At 42.7% G+C, this 24,818-nt stretch overlaps 1 protein-coding gene and 1 long non-coding RNA gene across 5 annotated transcripts in view; one reads left to right on the plus strand and one right to left on the minus strand.

The window, feature by feature from the left end:
• LOC140393126 (uncharacterized) overlaps nt 1-6,848 on the plus strand; it is a 79,821-nt gene extending 72,973 nt beyond the window's left edge. The window contains exon 4 of the long non-coding RNA XR_011935506.1: nt 6,606-6,848. This is a non-coding gene — a long non-coding RNA (uncharacterized lncRNA). The remainder of the gene's footprint in view (nt 1-6,605) is intronic.
• mki67 (marker of proliferation Ki-67) overlaps nt 1-24,818 on the minus strand; it is a 56,800-nt gene that overhangs the window by 8,330 nt on the left and 23,652 nt on the right. For 2 of the 4 annotated variants that reach the window (XM_072479188.1, XM_072479184.1), the window contains exons 7-13: nt 21,342-24,701; nt 19,169-19,422; nt 14,497-15,148; nt 11,917-12,032; nt 11,493-11,667; nt 7,812-7,907; nt 4,298-5,154 (exon numbers count right to left, since the gene is read on the minus strand). In XM_072479188.1, the coding sequence (XP_072335289.1) occupies nt 4,298-5,154; nt 7,812-7,907; nt 11,493-11,667; nt 11,917-12,032; nt 14,497-15,148; nt 19,169-19,422; nt 21,342-24,701 (5,510 nt within the window). The remainder of the gene's footprint in view (nt 1-4,297; nt 5,155-7,811; nt 7,908-11,492; nt 11,668-11,916; nt 12,033-14,496; nt 15,149-19,168; nt 19,423-21,341; nt 24,702-24,818) is intronic. The other 2 variants (XM_072479187.1, XM_072479186.1) reach the window with 2 other exon arrangements.

Below are 24,818 nucleotides of genomic sequence, written 5' to 3' on the forward strand. Positions count from 1 at the left end.
ATATCCTTTAAACATCTGCCACTGAATCTCTATTGATCAATCGCTCAAGCACATTTACCGGTTTACTTTAGCTAGCTCTGCTTTCTTGCCCTCATAATTGCCCTTATTGGGGCAGCACGGTTGCGCAGTCGGTTAGCACTGCAGCCTCACAGTGCTGAGGTCCCAGGTTCAATCCCGGCTCTGGGTCACTGCCCGTGTGGACTTTGCACATTCTCCCCCACAACACAAAAATGTGCAAGCTAGGTGGATTGGCCATGCTAAATTGCCCTTCATTGGAAAAAATTAATTGTGTACTCTAAATTTTTTTTAAAACTAATTGCCCTTATTTACATTTAAAATTCCAGTCTTGGATGCACTTCTCTCCCTCAAACTAAATGTAACATTCAATTATATTATGCTTGCTGCTATTCACTGTGCAGTTATCAATTAATTCTCTCTCAATGCATGATATCAGGCCTAGTATAGTCTGCTCTTGGTTGTGACAAGAACTGATCTGAGAAACTAACCCAAAACCATTCTATGAACTCCCCATTTAATTTTTCCAATCTATATGTAGATTAAAATCCCCCATAACTATCACCATACCTTTGTGACAAGTTCCTATTTCCTCTTATTTTGTACCCTGTCCTACCCTGTAGTTACAACTAGGGGGCCTGTACACTACTTCCACAAATGATTTCTTTCACTTATTATTGCTCATTGCGATTCAAACTGCTTCTACCACCATGTTTCCTGACCTTTGGTCATCCCTCTCGAATGTGCTAATACCATCATAGGTATAACAGTCACCTTCACCTATTCTTAACTTCCTGTCCTTGTGGTCACATATTCAATATATTAACTTCCTGTCCTTCCCGTCACATCCTTCAATATACAGATCCCAATCTATATCATCATGCAGCCATTTCTCTGTAATGCCTCAGATTGTATTTATTAATTTGCATTTGCGGCATCAGTTCATCTGTTTTGTTTTGAATGCATTTAGATATAGAGCCTTTGATGCGGAATTTTGACCTTTTACTATTTTTGTAGCATCTAGCCTTATCTGATTTACTCTTAGATATGTACTCACTGACCCTTCCTGCCAGTCTGTTTATCATTTCCCATATTTGTATCTTTCTCTCTTGCCTTGTCCCTAGTTTACCAAATCTTCCCAAATTTAATTAGGGCAGCACGGTAGCCTTGTGGACAGCTCAATTGCTTCACAGCTCCAGGGTCCCAGGTTCAATTCCAGCTTGGGTCACTGTCTGTGCGGAGTCTGCACATCCTCCCAGTGTGTGCGTGGGTTTCCTCCGGGTGCTCCGGTTTCCTCCCACAGTCCAAAGATGTGCAGGTTAGGTGGATTGGCCATGATAAATTGCCCTTAGTGTCCAAAATTGCCCTTAGTGTTGGGTGGGGTTACTGGGTTATGGGGATTGGGTTATGGGGATAGGGTGGCGGTGTTGACCTTGGGTAGGGTGCTCTTTCCAAGAGCCGGTGCAGACTCGATGGGCCGAATGGCCTCCTTCTGCACTGTAAATTATATGATCTATGATCCCTTACCTCTCATTCATTCTTAACCTGATTATATTCCCACCTCATCTACTGCAACACCAGTGATGGAAAATGTAAAAACCTCTCATTCAGTATCAGCCATTTCCTCTGCCTCCATATTTTCTTTTTCATCTTTAATCAACCAGTTTCTTTAAACTTATTTTAAATGATCAGGGATTTTTGAGTTCCCTTTTATGTTGCTTGCCAATCTTCTTTACCTCTTTGCACATCCCCCACCCTTCCTGAACTCCAACTCATTTCCCACTGTATTACTTTTTCAGATTTACAAGGCTGAGTGTGGACAGGGGCAAACCCCAAATCCAACTCCATGTCTGCTCCAAAAAAACAATTCAAATTTCAGTACTTTATCAAAAACTACTTTTTCTGTTTTAACCCCCATTCTTTTGGGAATCAGGGGATTCTAGCTTTGGATGCACAGTCTTTCATCAACAAAATATCATACAGTTCTATTCTGAAGACGGTGTAGTCAAATCACCCGGCCAGTTTCAATGACACCAAGGTTAAAGTTGGGATAGAACATCAGCTCAGGCGAGCTGTGGAATAGAATCTCAAAGGTTAGTACAATTTCTAGCACAATTGGTTTAGTACACTGGGCTAAATAGCTGGCTTTTAAAGCAGACCAAGGCAGGCCAGCAGCACGGATTAATTCCCGTACCAGCCTCCCCGAACAGGCGCCGGAATGTGGTGACTAGGGACTTTTCACAGTAACTTCATTGAAGCCTACTTGTGACAATAAGCAATTTTCATTTCAAAAATGGATTGGCAAAGCTTTAGGGGTACCTGAGAAAGACCATAGAACTAGAATTGCGAGCTTCAAACAAAGAGGCATGTAGGACTAGTAATAAAACAGAGGAAATCCACTTATACGCTAGTGTTCTAAAACACTATGAACCATCTACTTATTTGTGATTAAAGACACCACAGTCCTAATGAGTTGATAATAACCCTCTTATTAACTGACAAGACTCAAATTTTATAACAGATAGACTATTAATTTCAAGATTCTATTAAATTGGAGGCCCAAAGTTACTGAGGTCTTGAAACAACTCCCTGAAAGTCTGATCAATGTCCCTCACTGCCTGACACCACTGAGCCTCTTGGGTTTTTCTCAAGATTGCAATGCTAACAGCTGAGATCTTTTGGAGGACACCGGCTAGCTCAGTCTTTGGTTGAGCCTTTCCAGCTAGAGCACAGACACATTGGGCTGGATTCTCCGCAGCCCTGTGGCAAAATTGGGTTCAGCAAGCGGGTGGAGAATCCACTTTCACACCCAAATCGGGCCCGGCGCTGGTCAGGCGATTCTCAGGGACCCGGGAATCGGCGTGATCACGGAGTACACCGCGCAGCTGGGGACCCATTGATCCTCTGCTCCCAATCTGCCGAGTTCCCGACGGCGTGGATTGAACCACCTATTTTCGGCCGCCCTTGTGGGGGTGGGGGAGAAAAAAAAAAATCTGACAACTGGAGGGAGGGGGGACCTTATAGGCGGCAGGGGGTTAGAACCGCACAGTTAGATGCTCGGGCGCGCAGACGATTGGGGGTGTTCTAATTTGTGTGTGGCTCCACAGTCCGAGTCCGCCATGAAGCTCGGCGCGGCTGCTGGAGGCCGCCGCCGCATGTGCGGACACCAAACCGCGAGACCGTATCCGCAGCTAAAGCTGCGTGAATTACTCCAGGTCCCTGCAAACCCCCTGAACGGCATTGAATTAGCCGATCCTTTTTCCAGGAATCTCTGGAGTAAAATTCTAGCGTTTTTACTCCGGCACGGGGACATCGTCCCATTTTGGGAGAATCTAGCCCATTGTCTTTGTGCCAGAGGAATGACACAGGGTAAATTCTTGCTCGGCTTATCCCAATTTGGTTCCTTCAGGGACGTGGACAAAAAGCATACATTTGCTTCAGATTGGATAATAAATAATAAATTATTGGATAATAAACCCTGCAGTCTTGTATGAAAACCCCTGAAAAATAACTTAGGAGTTCATTTGCTGATGACCTTGCTGCCTCAGAAACTACGTCCCACGTAAGAACACATGCTGCCTGCAGTGAATAGGTTTGTCTACCTAGGAAGCACCAATTGCTTCCTAGGATGTACTCCTAAATTATGAGGTGAACCAGAGGTTACTTATAACCAATAATGTTATTTGACAGCTGAGATAATGGGAGCAAAAGGGCATTAAACTGATAACAAATATAATTATTGTCTTGTAAGCCTCAAGCAGGAAATCTTTGGAGCCATTCCACCAGAAATTGTTCTTTCCATCCAAGTGAAAATTAATATTGAAAATTCAATGGTGGCAAGGCCTATGACGTTCTGAGGAGAGGTAAAATAGTGAGAATAAAGTGGGCTGGTCACCTGGTTTGAATGTCTGATGTAAAAGTATCCAATGATGGTATTTCTATGGTGGACAATGGTGAACTGAAGCAAGCACTTGTGTGGTCAACTTAAAGCATTAGGATTGCCTAAAGGCAAATACAAAAACCTTTACTGATGCACAAGAACATGGTATTTCTGACAGGATAATGTGGGAAATAATGATTCACAATGGCATGACAACTTAATGCGCATAAAGCAACAAACAGCCCCCAGGTCAAATTGATATCAGATGACATGTGTGGGAAAACAATCTTCATGTACAACTTGTATAAGAAAATCAAAGACCATTATTGATTAAAATGGACATAACAATAATCGAGTATTGTCCAGTTCTACTAGCATGTTAAATGTTACGGTTATATTTACCGGAGCATCTGATGTCAGGCTTGAATTTCTACCTTCGTGGGGAGGATTGTTTGTTGTCAATAGTTCATCACTGTGCTGTTTTACAATCTGGCTCAAATTATTTTCAGATGTTTCTGTTGTCTGTCTATCACTATAGATCTTCTCAGTCATTGCAGGTGGTATATCTGAGTCCTGTTCATTTGAACTTATTTTTGAAGCTTGTTGCAGCTTGGAATCTGAACTCTCTTCAGCTTTTACAGGAGTTGAAAACATTTCAGCCAAACCACTGTAGTCACAGCTTTCCATCTCTTTATCCCCTCGAAACAATTTTTTAATTCCAACATAGCTAACCTCAGGAGATTTTACTTTTGGTTTAGGCTCAGCCATAAGCTTGCATAGTCCAGTAAAATATTCTACTGGCTTTTCCTTTACTTTGGGAGTCTTCATGATCCTTCTCACACCAACCATATCTTCCACTGGTATGCCTTTTACTCTGGGTGTCTTCATGATTCTTTTTACACCAACCATATCTTCCACTGGTATGCCTTTTACTCTGGGTGTCTTCATGATTCTTTTTACACCAACCATATCTTCCACTGGCTTTCCTTTTATTCTGGGTGTCTTCATGATTCTTTTTACACCAACCATATCTTCCACTGGCTTTCCTTTTATTCTGGGTGTCTTCATGATTCTTTTTATATCAACTATGTCTTTTACTGGCTTGCCTTTTACTTTTGGTACCTGGGATATGCTCTCAGAAAGATCATTCGAACTAGAAAAGAAATTAGCTCTACATCTCAATAAACGAGAAACTGAATTGTCGTATTTTCTATTACTTCTTGGATCAGGGGTGGTTAGTGGTGAGATAGCCATTACACCTGGAAGAAAAAGTAATAGACACTTTAAAATTTGAGGTATATTCAATGTTGATACAAACCAGTACAACATTGCATTTGTGCAATCAGTCGTCACTGCTAACCGGACAAAGCAATCATATTAATAAATTATCTGTGCAAACTGTTTTTAGTAATAAATGTTAATGTCCACACTTGCAATGAAAAATGTCAATGGTATCCATATCAGTCGCCTACCGTGTGCCCGACATAAATTTGAACTAATGCAAACCACTGCTGGTCACATCCTTACAGGCACCAATTCCTGTTACCTATTAGCCTTGTGCTTGCTGATCTACACAAGACTCCTGGTCCAGCACCATATAGATTTTAAAATTCTCATCAGTTTCAAATCCCTCCAGTTCATGCCTCATCCCGTCTGTAATCTTACAACGTTCCAAAAATGTTGCACTCTTCTAATTCTGGCCTCTTTGTGCATCAGCAATTTTCATCACTCCACTTTTGGCAGCAATACCTTTGACTAAGTCAAAAGCCCAGCAATTCTCTCACTCTCTCGATTCTATACTCCTTTAACCAACCTTTTGATCAGAAGTCCTAACATCAGGTGGCTCAGTGTCAAATTTTATTTGATAACCATCTTGTAATGCACACTGGGATTCTTTCTATAGCAACAGTTCTACATATATTAAGAGATGCTTAGATCGGCTGGAAACAGGAATTGGACTTTTACAAAGATAATTCTTTTTGAAATAGCTAAAGTGATTTTGATCTATATCAAGATGAACAACATTAATTTAGGTTGTTTTATACTTTGTAGTTCCAAACTATGGAGAGGAGATGGCAAGTTTCCAAAACTCACAAAGACCAATGTCACCTCCCAATCTTCCTGGAACTGTCTTCCTTGTACTGTGAAAGACTTTCCTTCCTGCCCTATTGACAAGATCGCGATTGTAATCACCACAGTAATCAACAACTGAAGATGAACCATTCTAATCAAGTTAGAATTGGAATATACTAATTCTTTTTTCAAATCACTGGCAGTTGGAGAGAGAAGGCACGTGATAAGCCAACTTGGCGGCACAGTAGCACAGTGGGTAGCACTGTTGCTTCACAGCGCCAGGGACCTGGGTTTGATTCACTGTCTGTGTGGAGTCTGCACGTTCTCCTCGTGTCTGGGCTTCCTCCCACAAGATGTGCCTGTTAGGTAAATTAGTCATTCCGAATTTTACCCCATTGTACCCGAACAGGGGCCGTAGTCTGGCAACTAGGGGATTTTCACAACTTAATTTCATTGTTAATGTAAGCACACTTGTGACACTAGTAAAGATTATTGTTATTACTTGTATTTAGGTAAATGTTCCTCAGCAAAACAGGCTAGCATTTTGAGCCGAATGGAGCCCCTGCCAATATATCTCTCTCACTTCCCACCTGGCAAGCTTGGACCTTGTCTAATTTTATCTTGTAACTATTTGCAGGAGACAGGAATATTTTTTTAAAACTGGAATTCCATAGCACCATCTACAGAAATACCAGCTACAGCTTTGAATCATGTCAGCCTTAGAAGCAAGATCAGATTCTACCTGCAGTCAGAGGAAACAGCAAGTTGCGAAGTGAGATTTTTAAATATTTCTTGGCCAATTTATCTGATTTATTCTGAAATGTATACTTATGCATGAGTTTAGAGTGTGCTGAAGTCAAGAGTGCATTTTTAATATTTAAACCAATCTAAGTGAAATACAAATAAACTAACCTCAAGTAAACTTGTCTACTAGTTCTTTATAATTACAGTATGTAACCAGTTAAGTTCACACAGACTGGCAAGAGATATCCTCAGTCACTGCGGTCAATGCAGGACAGAAAAAAAGGGGAGCCCTTTGACCCCCTCCTCATCTGATCATAAATGCAAGTATTGTATTACAGCAGCACCTCTGGTAGGTATAATTTATACATTATTGTAGGACTTTGAAATGAAGATAGAGCACACTATCTTGGCTCCCTGTCTGCAAGATTGCCTACGCTTAAAGATTTACATGAACAGTAATATCTCTGTAAACAATTGTCTAGTTATTTTTGATGGAAAATATGTAAAGCTGTCTATACTTGCCTAACAATTCCATTTTATTCCTCCAGAAGCTGCATGACAGTGTGATTCACAATACAGACAGCTTTTCTTCATCACCGTGTCCCGAAACAGCCACCCAGTACCCTTTTCCAGATCTAAAAAAAACTGTGCCTGTCTCTTTATGCTGTTCTTCGATCATTATGCTAGAGGCAGGTTTCTAGGTTGCCCACGTTGATTCCCCCATTTGGTTTCTACCTCACTAATCCGTCATTCCTCAGTCACAGTCTAAGCTACTTCACCCTGCTCAGCATCCTCTTATTCTTCATCAGTTTTGTAGCTCTCAACAGGCATTTGTTCTCTGAAGCACTTAATGTACTTACAAAGCAAGTGCTTTATAGAGTAGGTACACTGATTTGCGAGCTAGGAAATCAGCGTTGCAGGATAAAGTTGGTTGAGAAGTGAAGGCAGGGCAAGGGCAATGAAAGCAAGCAGGTATGACAAATGCAAGAAAGATGGCGGTGAAGTAAAGGAATGAGGAAAGAGTTAGTATATAGGATTGGGACAGCAAAAAGGGCACAGACCCATCTCTTAACATAGTAGCAAGTTGTATGACACTAACCAGTATCTTCAGGTGTTTTGATGGAGTCATCGGTACAGAGTATCGGATATGTGTTTTCATTTTCATGAATAGGAGTGCTGAACATTTCAGCTACACCTGTATTATGATAGATAAAATAAAAGTAGCAGAAATATCATATTTTGTCAGATATTAGCAATTAAGTTCCTTAAACAAAAGACTAGCCTCATACTAATTTGAATTCCCTTTCTAGATTACATGGTGGCTGCCAATACAGAGGAAAAATGATTGTAACTGTTTTCAGTTTCAGAATTCACTATTTATAACTTCTAATTTCTTTAAACTTATCAATTTGTTCCAAATGAATCTAGTTATCTTCCCGGTCTAGATTATGTATACTTCTGGAACTACTGCAGTCCATCTGCTTTTGGTACACATAAAATGCTATTAGGATTCAATAATAGTTGAGATGTTATAGTTCCACGACTGCATGATGTTTGACTTGGAAGGGAACTTTCATGTGGTGGCGTTCCCATGTGCCGGCTGTCCCTGTCAGTTGGTGGAGATCATGAAGTTGGGAAGTGCTTTCAAAGGAAGCTGCAGTGCATTGTGTATATGGTACACACTGCTGCTACTGTGTGGTGGAGGGATTGTTTAAGATGGGCTGCCGAGCAAGCGGGCTACTTTGTCTTGAATGATCAAGCTTCTCGTGTGTCATTGGAATTGCACTCATCCAGGGGGGTGGAGTATTACATCACTCTCCTGACTTGTACTATTTATTTGGTGAAAAGATTTTGAAGAATCAATTGAACGACTTGCCACAGAATTCCCAGCCTCTGATCTTGCTCATGTAGTTGTAGTACTTATAACGCTGGATTAGCTTTTGGTCAATGGTACTGCCAGGATATTGACCGTAGGGGATTCAGCGATGATACCATTGAATGTCATGGGATGATCAGATTCTCTCTTGTTGGGCATAGTCATTGCCTGGCACTGTGGCATGAATATTACTTGCCACCTAGCAATTCAAGCCTGAATGTTGTCCAGGGATTGCTTGCAGACACCGACTGCTTCAATATCTAAGGAATCATGAATGATACCAAGCACTGTGAAATCATCCAGCAAACATCCTCACTTCGGACTTTATAATGGAAGGAAGGAAGGTCCTTGATGACCAGCTCAAGACAAATGGACAGAGGACACTACCCCAAAAGCACTCCTGCAGCATGTCCAGGGACTGAGCTGATTGGCCTCCAACAATCACAAACATAACTAAAACATTGCTGAAAGAGATTTGCTATCGAAGGGTTTGTTTTGTACACATCCAATAACTCGGAGGAAATTACCAAAATTTAACAGGGGACAAGTGTTTTACACTGCATGGAAAGAGAATGCGGATTGGTGGAGGCATGGCCATGGACCGGAGTCTACCTGCTCTATTTGAATTTGAACAAAGCTGGGCAGTTAACTGCTCCATTCTATTCTCCATGACAACACCTCCACCAGAGTCCACTTGCCAACCAATCAGAACTCTTCTCATGCAATAATTGTTGCTCTTCCGTTACTGCTGGGAAATTTCTTGTGAGCTATCCTGATGAGTGCAAGATACAAACGTTTTGATAGGATGTCTTTTTTCCCCCCAGCTATACTCAAATTCCGTACTACAAAATTACTAACAATGACCTTCCTTTGTTTTATGGCTCCAACCAGCACAAGGTTTTCCCCACACCCCCAATTCCCACCAACTTTGCTAGAGTTCTTTCATGCCACACTCAGTCAAATGCTGCCGTGATGTCAATGGCAGTCACTCTTACCTCACCTCTTGAATCAAGCTCTTTTGTCTATGTTTGGGTCAAGACTATAAATGAGGTCAAGGACCTGGTAGAACTCAAATGGAGCAGGTTACTGCTATGCAAGACCATTAAATACACTGTCAACAACACCTTCCATCACTTCACCGATGATCGAGTGTAGACTCGTCAGGTTGGATTTGTCCTGCTTTTTGCAGACAGGACATCTTTTGATCGCCAGGTAAATGCCAATGTCGCAGCTCACTTAGAGATGCGACTAGCTCTGGATCATAGGTTTTCGGTACTACAGCCAGGATGTTGTCAAGACCAGTAGCCTTTGCTGTATCATGCTCTCAGTGTGAACAGAAGTGACTGAGGACTGGCATTGAAAGTCCTCAGGAAGTTTAGCACAGGGCTAAATAGCTGGCTTTTAAAGCAGACCAAGGCAGGCCAGCAGCATGGTTCAATTCCCGTTCCAGCCTCCCCGAAGAGGCGCCGGAATGTGGCGACTGGGGGCTTTTCACAGTAACTTCATTTGAAGCCTACTTGTGACAATAAGCGATTTTTATTTCATTTCATTTCAAGTGTCTAAGATCAGTCATCCACTCAGTTCTGGCTGAAGATGGTTGCAAATGATTCAGCCTCATCTTTGCACTGGCAGAGATGATGGAAATATATGTGGAGCCTCCTCCTGTTAGTTTTGTAAATTGTGCACTGCTATTCACAATGGGACGTGGCAGGACTGGAGAGTTTTGATTGATCAATTGTACATGGGCTCACTGAACTGATCATTGCACTCTGCTTCTACTGTTTAGCATGCAATCGGTTCTGGATTGTAGGATTACCAGGTTGGCACTTCAAGGTATGCCTGGTGCTGTTCCTGGACTCCTTATTGAACCAGGGGTGGTCTTCTGGCTTAATGATAGTACTGAACTGATAAATGTACTGGGCCATGAAACTAAGGAGGCACACAATTCTGCTGTTGATGGCTCATAGTACCTAATGGGCCTGGACAGCCCATTTACAATTCTTGATCACCACTTTTTATATGTTTATCAGAATTGTTTACTCAGGCAAAGTCCTTTCTAATAATTTCTTGCCAACAAACCTTTGCATGATCGACAAACTTAAATCACCTTTCTGACTGTACATCACAAATACTGTAAAGGTGGCTGTGAATAATAGCAATGAGAGAAAGGGACAACATTTTCCCTCAGTCACTATAGATACTCACACATACACAACACACCTGGAGATGAGAAAGAAACTTGTGAAGAGTTACAACACAGAACTAGTGGGCAGCAACCTTAGTAGAAAGTGATAAATAAAGAAGATGTTGCTTCCTAGAGAATTAGAGCGATTCCAGCCCTTAAATACAACTAGTCTTAATAATTTTTAAAACATTTTTTTTTTTTTTTTAAATCGCTCAAGGATGAGGAAAATATAGAAAACGTGCAGACCTAGTTGTTCATGTGACAACTCTGGGCAGAACTTCAGTAGAATCCATAGCAGAAGTTACTACTCTCTGTGTGGTCAGTTAGGAGCCGATCAACACATTATAAAGATTTATGGTGATGCAATGGTCAGCACAAACAAAATTCAAAAAGCAAACAAAATGGCTACAAAGTAAGTTATTTCTGATAAAAATGACATGCTGGTCCCTTTACATAAACTTCTGCTTTTTATTAATCATTCGCAACACGAGAAGGCAACTTTATCATGAGCGCAACAGATAGGAGTTGGAAATAGGATGAACATAACAACATTACCTCAATTATAAACACGATGCCAGAGCACGAGCACAAAATTGGATGGTACAAATTGAAAAATTCAACCCATCGCATTGAATGAAACTGGACTTTATTGATCTCACTTCCACGTCAAGTCCAAGTTGATCAACAGAACAGATTTTAAAAATATATATTTATAGTACCTGTAAAGCTTTCATCCATATCATAATCTTTATATTTCAATGAGACAGGTCTGACAACGTGTGGGGCCTTTCTAGGTGTCTTAATGGTAGTAGCTTGTGACCTGCCGATGACTATTGTAGCTGGGGAAGCCGCATGGCCAGTGCTAAAGTGACCTTTCACTGAACAAGCAGGTACCTGTTGAAACAAAATGTTATATAACATGAATGGAATAAAAACTGAAAACAAAGATTTGAAGTTTATATGCCTATGCCCAGACTATTCTTTTATAATTGAGACCACGTATTTACAGTTAGTTTGAAAGTGTTATACAATAGTTTAATAAGGAACTTTACACATTGAGTTAGCACTATTAAATATCGTCTTAAGACATGATAAGGTCATGTTTAATATAATTTCCCATTACAATGTTCAATAAACTTTTACCACTTTTGAAGATGTTTTCTTAGTCCGTTTTTGCACCACAGCTGATTTCTTTCTAGCACACTGCAACTGAGGTCTTGCCACTCCTTCCTTTACTATCTGTGCCCACGACTTTGTCACTAAAATCAAATTGCATATATTCAATTTAAAATAAATCAGCTAGACTCTAAAACTTCCTTCTAATTTACTCATCTTGGGTCAACCACCTTCCATTCTTTGAATCAGATGCAATTTCCAGATTTAAACAAGATATCACTTCCATTCTGTGGTCCAAAAAACTTAGGAACTGTGCTTTTAGGAATATTTGTTATTCTGTTGTTAATAATTTACTTAGTTTGAGGCCATGTAAACAACATAATAAAAAACAATCATACTGAGTTGGAAAGGAAATATGAAGCTTTATATGCCATAAATATTTTCCTGAAACATCTGCCCCATGTTAAAGTCACTGCTCATGCTTTTGAGGAAAGGATGAATCTCCAAGCAGTCTTACTTAATCCAGGTTTATTCACAAAACCTCAGGGTACAGGCACACACTCCAGTGTCTGGTATAAACTTTTTGTATACACTTGGAATAATTCCCTAATCTTTCCCCAATTGGTGGCAGCTGCTCTCAATTACAAATTAAACATGCACGCATTGTAACATGATTCTAACAATACCCCAAACCTGTTCTTCGGATGAACCGAAGATCACCAAGTAGCCACAGCACGTATAATGTGGTCTGTAACATTTCTTGTTGGTTTCCACTTACAAGGTTGGTGCCTTTCGTGCATGATTATTTTCAGAGTTAGAAACACGGTCGCACAGTGGTTAGCACCGTTGCTTCACTCCATTGCTTCACAGCGCCAGGGCCCCGGGTACAATTCCCCGCCTGGGTCTGTGCGGAGTCTGCACCTTCTCCCGTGTCTGGACAGGTTTCCTCCAGGCACTCCGGTTTCCCCCCCACAAGTCCCGAAAAACATGCCTGTTAGGTGAATGGGACATTCTGAATTCTCCCTCAGTGCAACCAAACAGACACCGGAGCGTGGCGACTAGTGGATTTTCACAGAAACTTCATTGTATTATCAATGTAAGCAACTTGTGACACTATTAAAGATTATTATTATTAACTACAATAATTTGAGCTTCATTCATCTCGGGTTGTCACTGGTAAAAAAGTCTTCAAGCAATCTTATGCAAACAGTGGTCTAATACCAGTATCATGGTCATTTGTTTGTTCTGTATCATGAGAAACAGATTTTTGAAATGCTTTGGATAAATCAAGTCAATGAGAACAGTAACCTTAGCACCATCCTTAACAGTTGGAATGTGGACCCAGTTACTCAGTATGCGAAGATAAAGATATGAGAATTGGAAGTAGGTGGGTGGTACAGCAGAAGAGGCAGGTTATGACACTGCAATATTGTTATTATGCTCCTTGTGATACTTCAAGATAACTGCTCCTAGTATTACCTTGAGCTCAAAATACTCACCTTGGGCGAAATTCTCCCCAAACGGCGCGATGTCCGCCGACTGGCGCCCAAAACGGCGCCAATCAGACGGCATCACGCCGCCCCAAAGGTGCGGAATGCTCCGCATCTTTGGGGGCTGAGCCCCAACATTGAGGGGCTAGGCCGACGCCGGAAGGATTTCCGCCCCGCCAGCTGGCGGAAACGGCCTTTGTTGCCCCGCCAGCTGGCGCGGAAATGACATGTCGGGGCGGCGCATGCGCGGGAGTGTCAGCGGCCGCTGACAGTTTCCCGCGCATGCGCAGTGGGGAGAGTCTCTTCCGCCTCCGCCATGGTGGAGACCGTTGCGGAGGCGGAAGGGAGAGTGCCCCCACGGCACAGGCCCGCCCGCGGATCGGTGGGCCCCGATCGCGGGCCAGGCCACCGTAGGGGCACCCCCCGGGGCCAGATCGCCCCGCGCCCCCTCCAGGACCCCGGAGCCCGCCCACGCCGCCTTGTCCCGCCGGTAAATAGGTACTCTAATTTACGCCGGCGGGACAGGCAATTTCTCGGCGGGACTTCGGCCCATCCGGGCCGGAGAATCGAGCGGGGGGACCCGCCAACCGGCGCGGCCCGATTCCCACCCCCGCCGAATATCCGGCACCGGAGACTTTGGCAACCGGCGGGGGCGGGATTCACGGCGGCCAACAGCCATTCTCCGACCCGCCAGGGGGTCGGAGAATGACGCCCCAGATACTAAATGCAGACAGGCAGAATCTGCAATCCAATAGTAATACAAGTCAAATGATTTCAAGAATTTCTCACACTATGTTTTGTTAAAATCCTTGTGACAACTCTGCTTAATTATGTTCTGTATCATCCAATCAATGCCACAAAACAGATTGCTAATTTTAGTTACAATATTTTCCCCTCGAATCACTCACAGCATTCTCCAAGTAAGGGAAAGAGGTTAAACGATTTGTGTCAAAGACCACCAATTTAAGTACGATACATTTATAGACATCACTGTTCTGCCAATCCATGACTTGCCACCAAATAGATGAACAGTTGGGAAATTTTGAGGCCGTCATAAAAATGGTACAACCCTAGTTGGTTCCAATGAAAATGTTGCAACTGTAGAAAAAAATCTTACCTAATAGGTTGGCAGCTGAAGCACCTGTCTGCCTTCTGTAATGTCCTGCTGCGAGTAATGAACCACTTCTTCTGGTGCTTTTTCTGGAAGGCTTTTTCACAGAACTTGCTTTCTGCTGAGGCACCAGACTATGAGAAGATGGTGTACAGTGAGAAGATTTGGACCGGGTTAAGTGGGGAGGAGTAGCAATTTGTGAGATGGAGAAACTCCCACGTACACGTGGAGAACAACCAATGGATCCTTCAGTAATTGGACTGGACATTTTATTGGCTACCAATTTTCTGGGTGACAAGTTGGGCAATGTCTTAGCAACAGCTGGCTTCTTGGTAGCTGATGATGGAGTTTTGTTTTGTAAAGGACTTTTTGCAGAGGATGACCTCTTGGTAGGAGACAAGGAAGGTGTTTTTGATGGCAAAGGAGTCTTAGCATCAGATGACTGCTTGATATCTAACAAGGAGGGTGTCTTAGTCGATGCTGGCATCTTGACCAAAGGTGTCCTCTTTGCAGGTGGATTAATGCTAGTTTTTGTCAAAGACTTCTTGCCTGGCGAAGGAACTTTGGCAGGTGATTTCTTAGTTTGCCTGGGGGAGGTTCCTGAAGGGACAGTTGACCTCATGGGACTTGGATGATTTTCATTTAGCTCACCAAATTCCTGAGGGGAAGCAAGTACAATTGTATTATTTAAGGCAAGACTTTAAAGTAACATGGCTACTTAATATTTGCAGTATAACGAGAATTCAATTATCCAAAATGCTTTGGAGTTAAAACACAAATATTAAAAAAATATATTATTGCCTTCGAGACGAATCCTGGAATTCCAGGATTTCAAAAAACAAATTTCTGTCACATGTCCAACCAAATTCTGTGACTTAAGAATGCAGTTTCCACAGTAAATCTCAATAGGTCTTGAATATTGCTAACATTTTCTTTTATCATACTTCATAAAAACTGCACTTAATTGATGATTTATATTTTGAACAGTCAGGCATCTGAATCTGTTTAAAATCAGTTTATTCTATTCAATCTTTATTTTCCATGTGCTCATCAGCCATTGACAGGGATGGCTCAACATTCTAAGGCTCTGACTTTTGAGTGAGGTAGATATTAAATGGCAACTAGAAAAATTGGCAGGTTTTCATTTTTTGTTTAACTTGTTGATATTTACAACAGGTTCCCTAGCATGGTAATACAAATCCAAGCAATCATCAGCTAGTCACTCAAACACACCCTGGTCCACTGTTTCCCAATAGTTATGGCAGTTTCCATATAGATCTGTAAATGACAAAGCATCATGACTGGCCTTGTAAAATCAAATCCAATCAACTTCCCTAATGTGAAAAAAAGGATATGAATCATCAATTTCCTTCAAAAGCACTCCAAAGTCCATCTTTGATTGGTTTGGTACTTCACAATAAAGCAGCATCATTACCCTGTACAACTCGTACTTAAGTGATTGTCCGATTCCATGGATCAATTTTAAGTTTATGATGCAGATCCAAGTTCTCTGAAGCATTAAGGCATTTCTACATTAAAAAGTAAATAATGGAAACAAAAGTGCTGAAGTTTTAACTCCCATTCAAAGCCAAATTTTCATATCTAGTAACAGCTGTTGTATTACAAGATTCTTGCCACAAGATGGCACTGTCACCAAGCTTTTACAGTATAACGTTGATTATAATATCCAATTGAAAGCTATGTGCTGTGGGGAAACAGGAACATAGCATGTCTACATGGCACAATGTAGTTTTACATTGTGACAAGAGTTCCAAGTAACCAGCTGCAAAATAGAAGTTATCCACAAAAGAACATAACCCAATTGCCATATTTCTTTTTTTTTAATAAATATTTTTTTATTCTCCTTTTCACATTTTCTCCCAAATTTACACCCACCAACAATAAACAATAATCAGTAATAAATATGTCAATTCCCATATCAATAACAACGATCCCATCCTCCCACCAAACCCCAAACATTAGCCCGCATGTTCACACAAACAAATGACAAAAACGTAATTAGGAATCACCCAGTCGCCATCAACACACACAGCCCCCCCCTCCCCCCAACCTTCCCCTCAGTTCAAACTTAACCTTCTCAAGAGTCAAGAATTCCAACAGGTTTCCCCCACCACGTCAGGGCACAGGGTGGAGAGGTTGCTCTCCAACCTATCAGGATCCGCCTTCGGGCGATCAACGAGGAGAAGGCTACATCTGCCTCCGCACCAGTTTCCAACCCTGGCTGGTCCGACACCCCGAATATGGCCTCCCGGGGGCCCGGGCCCAGTTTCATGTGCACCACTTTAGAAATTACCCTAAAAACCTCCTTCCAGTAATCCTCTAGCTTAGGACAGTACCAAAACATATGAACGTGATTAGCGGGGGCCTCCCCCGCAACGTTCACACACATCTACTCCTTCAAAGAATCGGCTCATCCTCGCCCTCGTGAGGTGTGCTCTGTATACCACCTTCAGCTGTATCAGCCCCAACCTCGTACACTCGGTGGAGGCATTCACTCTCTGGAGCACCTCACATCAGACCCCTCCTCCATATCCTCTCCCAACTCTTCCTCCCACTTTCCTTTGATCCCTTCCAGTGGTGCCTTCTCCTCTTCCAAAATAGCTCCGTAAACCGCCGACACTACCCCCTTCTCCAGTCCCCCTGTCGTCAGCATATCCTCCAGCAATGTGGAGGCCGGCTCCACCAGGAAGCTCTGTATCTCCTTTCTGGCAAAATCTACCTGCATGTATCTAAACATTTCCCCCTGTTCCAGCCCATACTTCGCTTCCAGCTCCTTCAATCCTGCAAACCGACCCCTAAGAAACAAATCTTTTAGTGTCTTAATCCCCTTCTCCTCCCATTTCCGAAAATTTCCATCACACCTCCCTGGCTCAAATGTTTGGTTCCCCCAAATCGGCATTTCCCTTGACCCTGCCCCCATCCCGAAGTGTTGCCGAAAATGCCTCCAAATTCTCAATGAAGCTATTATTACCGGACTCCTTGAGTATTTCCCCGGGGCTATCAGAAGCAGAGCTGTTGCTGGTGCTTTCAATCCCGACCCCTTGCACAAACTCTCCTCCATTCTGACCCTCTGGGAATCAACCCCTCTGACCCAGCTCCGCACCTTCTCCACATTCGCCGCCCAGTAGTAATACATCAGGTTCGGAAGACCCAAACCCCTGCCTGCCTTCCCCTCTGTAGCAGCACCTTTCTAACTCTGGCCACCTTCCCTCCCCATATGAACGAAGTAATCCTTCCCTCAATCTCTCTGAAAAAATACTTTGGCAGGAAAATCGGCAGGCATTGAAAAATAAACAGAAATCAAGGCAACACGTTTATTTTAACCGCCTGTACCCGACCCACCAGTGACAGAGGGAGACCATCCTACCTTGCCAGATCAGCTTTCACTCTTGCCACCAAACTAGAAATGGTGTACCTGCAGACCACCCCCCCTCCCCCCACTCCCGGGCAACCTGCACTCCCACTCCTAAAGTGAATCATTGCCCTACGGAATAGCAGCCACCCCCACCCCTGCCCCCACCCCCGGCCGAGACACCACAAAATACCCACTCTTGTCGAGATTTAGTTTGTACCCCGAGAAAGACCAAACTCTCGAAGCAGCTCCAGTATTCCCCCTATCGACACACTCGGTTCTAACAAGTATAACAGCAAGACATCGGCATATAAGGACACCCTATGCTCTATTCCCCCTCCCCCCCGCACCATTCCTTTCCATACTCCCAAACTTCTTAATACGATAGCCAACGGCTCAATCGCGAGTGCAAACAGCAGGGGGGGGGGTACATAGGACATCTCTGCCTAGTCCCACGGTGGAGAGAAAAGTATCTCGAGCTGATGTTGTTTATGCAGACACTCGCCCTCGGCTCCTTATATAGTAGCTTTACCCCGTTCACAAATCTTGGTCCAATCCCAAACCGCTCCAGAACTGCCATCAAGTACCCCCATTCTACCCGGTCAAATGCCTTCTCAGCGCCCAATGCCACAACCACTAGTTTCCTTCCCCTCTTCCGTGCCATAACAACGTTCAATACCCTTCTAACGTTTGAAAAGAGCTGCCTCCCTCTCACGAACCCCGCCTGATCTTCACCCATCACCTTCGGGAGGCACTCCTCCAGCCTACCCGCCAGTACCTTTGCTAATATTTTTGCGTCCACATTCAGAAGTGATATGGGCCTCTTCGACCCACACTTCATCGGACCCTTATCTTTTTTTTAAGCAAAAAAGAAAATCGATGCCTGTCCCAAGGTTTGTGGCAACACCCACCTCCCTATCGCCTCTTCAAACGTCCCCACCACCAGGGCTGCCAGCTGATCCAATTGCCATATTTCTAACATGCATTATCCCTCCATGGGCTGGATTCTGCGCCCCACCGCACCCACATTCTGCCTCAACTTGACAGCCAGTCAATGGGGTTTCCCATTGTCGGGAAACCCCTGGGCGCTGGCAAAACGGAGAATCCTGCCCAATGTATATTGTGACTTTACTGTAGATATGTTTTTTTTTATAAAGTCAAAGACAAAACAACTATACAGTAGCAAATACACATTCCTAGGGTTAACCATGTAAATAAGCAATAACCCTGTGCTGATGCAGATAAACGAATAGCTCTATGCATAATAGATTTAAGCTGTCCATATTAATATTATTAATTAATTACCTGAATAGTACAAGGGTGCATTCCTATGCTGGAAGCACATTTCAGCACTGTACGCGGAGTACATCGAAATGGTGTGCTCACTCGGGTTGGAGTACCTCCTTTTCGCAGAGGAGAACTAGGTGGCATGCGTTTGTCAAAAACCTCTGGACTCAGGTTTACACCAAAAGAAACTCGCTTTCGCTTAAAACTTGGGCCATAAAAGTTTTCTTCATGTTCACTTCTGCGTTTTTTTGATAAATGTGAGGTGGCAGCTACTGAAAAATAATTCAAATGGAAAAATATGGTTAAAAAGGACCAAAACAAAAATTAATCTATGCAAAGCAACATTAGTGTTAACATTGCAGATCCCTGGACTTCCGCTGATGACATGCGAAAGCAAGTTGCACCAAAAGTGGTTCCTGCCGGGGTTCTTGTATTTTGATCCCTTTTGTCCAGTCATCTTACATTACCTTAGGGCCTAGGAACTGGTGATGGTATGACGCTTCATGGTGGTATTATGACTGGAGGGTTTTTTTCTTTTGGGGGGCGGTCAGAGGCTCCTGACAGGGTTAGTCATCTGTAACATACAAGGCCTGTGGGGGACATGTAAAGAGGGCAGAGGTGTTTGTACATTTAAAAAGTTTGGGAGCCAACGTTGAATTTTTACAAGAGGGTCATAGCAGATCAGGGAGATGGTAAGTGATGGTGACAGGTACATCGGAGGGGAAGTCAGTGGTTCTAATGAATGTGTACGTCCCGAACTGGAACACTCTAGTTCACGAAACCATTGCTGATTACCAAATCTGGACACCCACCAATTGATTTTGGGAGGTGATATGAACTGTGTATTGGGCTCGAAGGTGGATCGGCCCAGGCTGAAGTCCTTGGTCCTAGTTGGGATGGCGAAGGTATTGTCTGTGTTTATGGAGGAGATGGCGGATGGGTAGGGGCTAGGTCTGCGCAGTTTACTCATCCTGGGGAGAAGGAGTTCTCGTTTTTCCCCCCTCAGTACACAAGGTGTATTCGAGGAGTGCTTATTTTATTGAGTCAGATTCTTCTGCTGGGGTGAAGAAAGCAGAGCACTCGGCAGTGGTTATTTAAAAAAATGCTCCAGATTGGGTAGATCTAGTGTTGGAGGTCGGTCGGGAGCATTGGAGGGGGTGGCAGTTAGATGTGGGTTGTGAGGCTAGAAGGACATTACCGGTATATGTAGAACATAACGATAACCGGCTAGACTTGCCCTCCGACTTTGAAGGCGGTGATCAGGAGAGATCATAGCATATAAGGCTGTGTGGATGGGGAGGCGAAGGAGGAGGGACAGAAACTGGTGGATTCTCCAGTTACAAGTTGAACATAGGGAAGAGCAAATATTTTGTGGTTGATGTGTCTGGGAGGGGAGCCGGATTAGGGAGAGGTTGTCATTTTGGGGGGTTAGCGGGGACTAGTTTTCGATACTCAAGAGTCCATGTGGCTGGAGATTGGACGAGGCTCCTAAGCTTGAATTATATGAGTCTAGTGAGGAGAATTAAGGCAGACGTAAGAGTGAGATAGCTTCCCATTGTCTTTGGCAGGCCGGGTCCTATCGGTTAAGATGAACATCTGACTCCCGGTGTTCCTACCAAAGTCTTTTTTCCGAAGGGTCGAGCAGCTTATTTCTGACTTTATTTGGGGAAATGGCCCCGAAGATTCTGAGGGGGGGGTCGTTCAGAGATTGAGGCAAGCTGTCTAGCACTGCCAAACTTGTTCTATTACTACAGTAAGAAGTCTTACAACACCAGGTTAAAGTCCAACAGGTTTGTTTCGATATCACTAGCTTTCGGAGCGCTGCTCCTTCCTCGGGTGAATGAAGAGGTATGTTCCAGAAACATATATATATATTGACAAATTCTAAATAGCTAAATCAGCAAGTGACTCATTTTAAAATTCCCATTCTTAATTTAATCATGTTAAACATATTTAAGTCACTTGGAATTCTGATCAAATATTTCTTAAAACATAATGCCCATTATTTTCCACTGTTTACTGAGACTTACTGGATTGAAAACTTATATAGCACCTCTAATGCAGAAAAACCATAAAGCTGCTTCAGACGATTTTTAAAATATAGATTTCAATGTTCTAATATGACAAACTTAATGTACGTAAGCCATTCTTCCCCATATGTAACTCAAGAGTTCCCACAGCTAGATTTTACCTGCAGGGGATCCTTTGTTGCTGGTGGAGAGATCAAGTTCAACATCTCCAGATGAAAACCTTTCCATTGGTACAGTAACAGTATTAATAGGACTTCTACGATCTCTCCCAGCAACGGCTTTCTCAATTTGTTGACTGGCCAAGTCACGTTGCGGACTTTTAGATGCCCAGCCCTTTTTCTTCAAGCACTCGACTTCGTTTGGGTAATTAGGGGCATCACTTTCCTTCTTTTTCCTGAGCAGGTGGATTGTAGAGACGGGGGTACCACTTTTCTGTTTACTCAAGGCATTTGATTTTATAGCGGCTTCTGAAATCTTTGCAGATTCAGCCTGCTCAGACTGAACATCTGTAGATTGCACAGTTTTGTTGCTTAACGGTGGTCTTCCACGTTTTTTGGGCGTCTCAGCCTTTCCCTCACCCACATTATCTTCTGTATGTTCCATTCCGACTGATTTATCTTCCACTTCTGATTTTCCAGCAGAAACCTCTGTAATGTTTGTGGATTCAGCCTGTTCTGATTGAATATCTGTAGGTTGTACATTTTTATTGCGTAATGATGGTCTGCCACGTTTTTTGGGTGATTCAGCCTTTTTCTCACTGACATTAGCTGCTGTATGATTCATTTCTACGGATTTTTGAGTAGAACGTTCAGTAACGTTTGTGGATTCAGCCTGCTCAAACTGATTTTCTGTAGTTTGCACATTTTTGTGTAATGATGGTCTGCCACGTTTTTTCGGTGTTTCAGCCTTAATCTGACCTACATTAGCTGCTGTATGTTCCATTTCTACGGATTTTCCAGCAGGGAACTCAGTAACGTTTGTGGATTCAGCCTGCTCAGACTGAACATCTGTAAGTTGCACATTTTTGTTGCATGATGGTCTGCCACGTTTTTTGGGTGTTTCAGCCTTTTCCTCATCTACATTAGCTGCTGTATGATCCATTTCTACTGCTTTTCCAGCAGAGAGCTCAGTAATGTTTGTGGATTCAGCCTGCTCAGACTGATTGTCTGTAGGTTGCACTTTTCTGTTGCGTAATGGTCTGCCATGTGTTTTGGGAGTTTCAGCCTTTTCCTCACCTACATTAGCTGCTGGATGTTCTATTTCTACTGATTTGCTAGCAGAAAGCTCAGTAACGTTGGTGGATTCAGCCTGTTCAGATTGCATTTCTGTAGGTTGCACATTTTTGTTGCCTAATGACGGTCTGCTACAATTTCTGAGTGTTTCAGCTTTTTCCTCACCTACATTAACTGCTGTATGATCCATTTCTACGTATTTGTGAGTAGAAAGTTCAGTAATGTTTGTGGATTCAGCCTGCTCTGATTGAATATCTGTACATTGCACATTTTTGTTGCGTAATGACGGTCTGCCACGGTTTTTAGGTGTTTCAGCCTTAATCTCACCTACATTAGCTGCTGTATGAACCATTTCTACAGATTTTCCAGCAGAGAGCTCAGTAACGTTTGTGAATTCAGCCAGCTCAGACTGACTTTCTGCAAGTTGCACATTTTTGTTGCGTAATGATGGTCTGCCACGTTTTTTGGGTGTTTCAGCCATTTCCTTACCTACATTAACTCCTGTATGTTCTATTTCTACTGATTTTCTAGCAGAAAGCTCAGTACAGTTTGTGGGTTCACCCTGCTCAGGCTCACTTTCTGTAGGTTGCACATTTTTGTTGCGTAATGATGGTCTGCCACGTTTTCCGGGTGTTTCAGCCTTTTCCTCACCTACATCAGCAGCTGGATGTTCTATTTCTACTGATTTTCTAGCAGAAAGCTCAATAATGATGTTTTTGGATTCAGCCTGCTCAGATTGAATTTCTGTAGGTTGAACATTTTTGTTGCGTAATGATGGTCTGCCCCGTTGTTTGGGTGTTTCAGCCTTTTCCTCATCTACATTAGGTTCTGTATGTTCCATTTCTACTGATTTATCTCGCACTTCTGATTTTCTAGCAGAAAACTCAGTAACGTTTGTGAATTCAACCAGCTCAGACTGAACATCTGTAAGTTGCACATTTTTGTTGCATAATGATGGTCTGCCACGTTTTCTGGGTGTTTCAGCCTTTTCCTTACCTACATTAGCTGCTGTTTGATCCATTTCTACTGCTTTTCCAGCAGAGAGCTCAGTAATGTTTGTGGATTCAGCCTGCTCAGACTGATTGTCTGTAGGTTGCACTTTTTTGTTGCGCAATGATGGTCTGCCACGTGTTTTGGGTGTTTCAGCCTTTTCCTCACCTACATTAGCTGCTGGATGTTCTATTTCTACTGATTTGCTAGCAGAAAGCTCAGTAACATTGGTGGATTCAGCGTGTTCAGATTGAATATCTGTACATTGCACATTTTTGTTGCGCAATGATGGTCTGCCACGATTTCTGGGTGTTTCAGCCTTTTCCTCAGCTACATTAGCTGCTGTGTGTTCCATTTCTACTGACTTATCTTCCACTTCTGATATTGCAGTCGAAAGCTCAGAAACATTTGTGTATTCAACCAGCTCAGACTGAACATCTGTAGGTTCTAATTTTTTGTTACGTACTGATGATCTTCCACGATTTTTGGGTGTTTCAGCCTTTTCCTTGCCAACATTAACCATTACTTGCTCCATTCCAACAGTTTTCGCAAATATACTTGAATCCTTTTCCACTGAACGCCGATGAATCTCTTGGATTTCCTTTACAGCTTTACCAGAAGTTAAGGATTTGAGAGTGGTGAAATCTTGACTTTTGTGTGTTGTTTTTGGTGTACATTTAGGGGACAAGTGATTATTTAGTTCTTTCACAGCTACATCAAAAAATGCAGGAGAGGTAACCATTGCCTCAGAAGTGTAAGTTTCTTGAAATTTGTATAATTCCATTGAAACATTATTTTTGTTTGGGCTATTTACGTTAGCCACTGGTTTTGCAGTTGCATTACCGTCAATTAACAGCGTCTCGGAGTTGTTCATTTTTTCATATCCACTATTGTTTTCACTCTTTCCCTCTTCTGGTGTAATCTTGCTCTTCCTCCCGGATTTTAGTTTTGCGCTCAGAGATGCTCTAGGATTCTCGCCATATTGAGAAATTGCGGCATCAGATTCTTTTTCTGGAACACCAGTTTGCTTTGTCATGTTAGTACTGTTTTCTTTAACTGCGATATGCATATTAGTTTCATTTGGTTTAACCTGAATTGGTTTTGTGACCTCCTGCTTGAAAATTTCATAAAGTTTGGAGAAAGGCGATAAGTATTCCTCATCTGCAGGTTGTTCATCATTAACGATTTTTGTGGAGCTTCTCTTACGCACATGCTTTGGAGCGGAATCATCTCTTTCATTTGGCGTAGCCTTTGCAGGTTTGGTTGGTGCTTCGAAGATTTTATCCACATCTACTTTATCTGACAAAAAACATAAAATTCAAAAGGATAACAGCAATTCACAATATTATAGCTAACAAGCAAGGTTCAAGTAATATGATTCAACCACAAGCAACATTCAGGAATAACATTTCAATA

This window comes from Scyliorhinus torazame, chromosome 16, assembly GCF_047496885.1.
Source record: "Scyliorhinus torazame isolate Kashiwa2021f chromosome 16, sScyTor2.1, whole genome shotgun sequence".
NCBI lineage: Eukaryota > Metazoa > Chordata > Chondrichthyes > Carcharhiniformes > Scyliorhinidae > Scyliorhinus > Scyliorhinus torazame.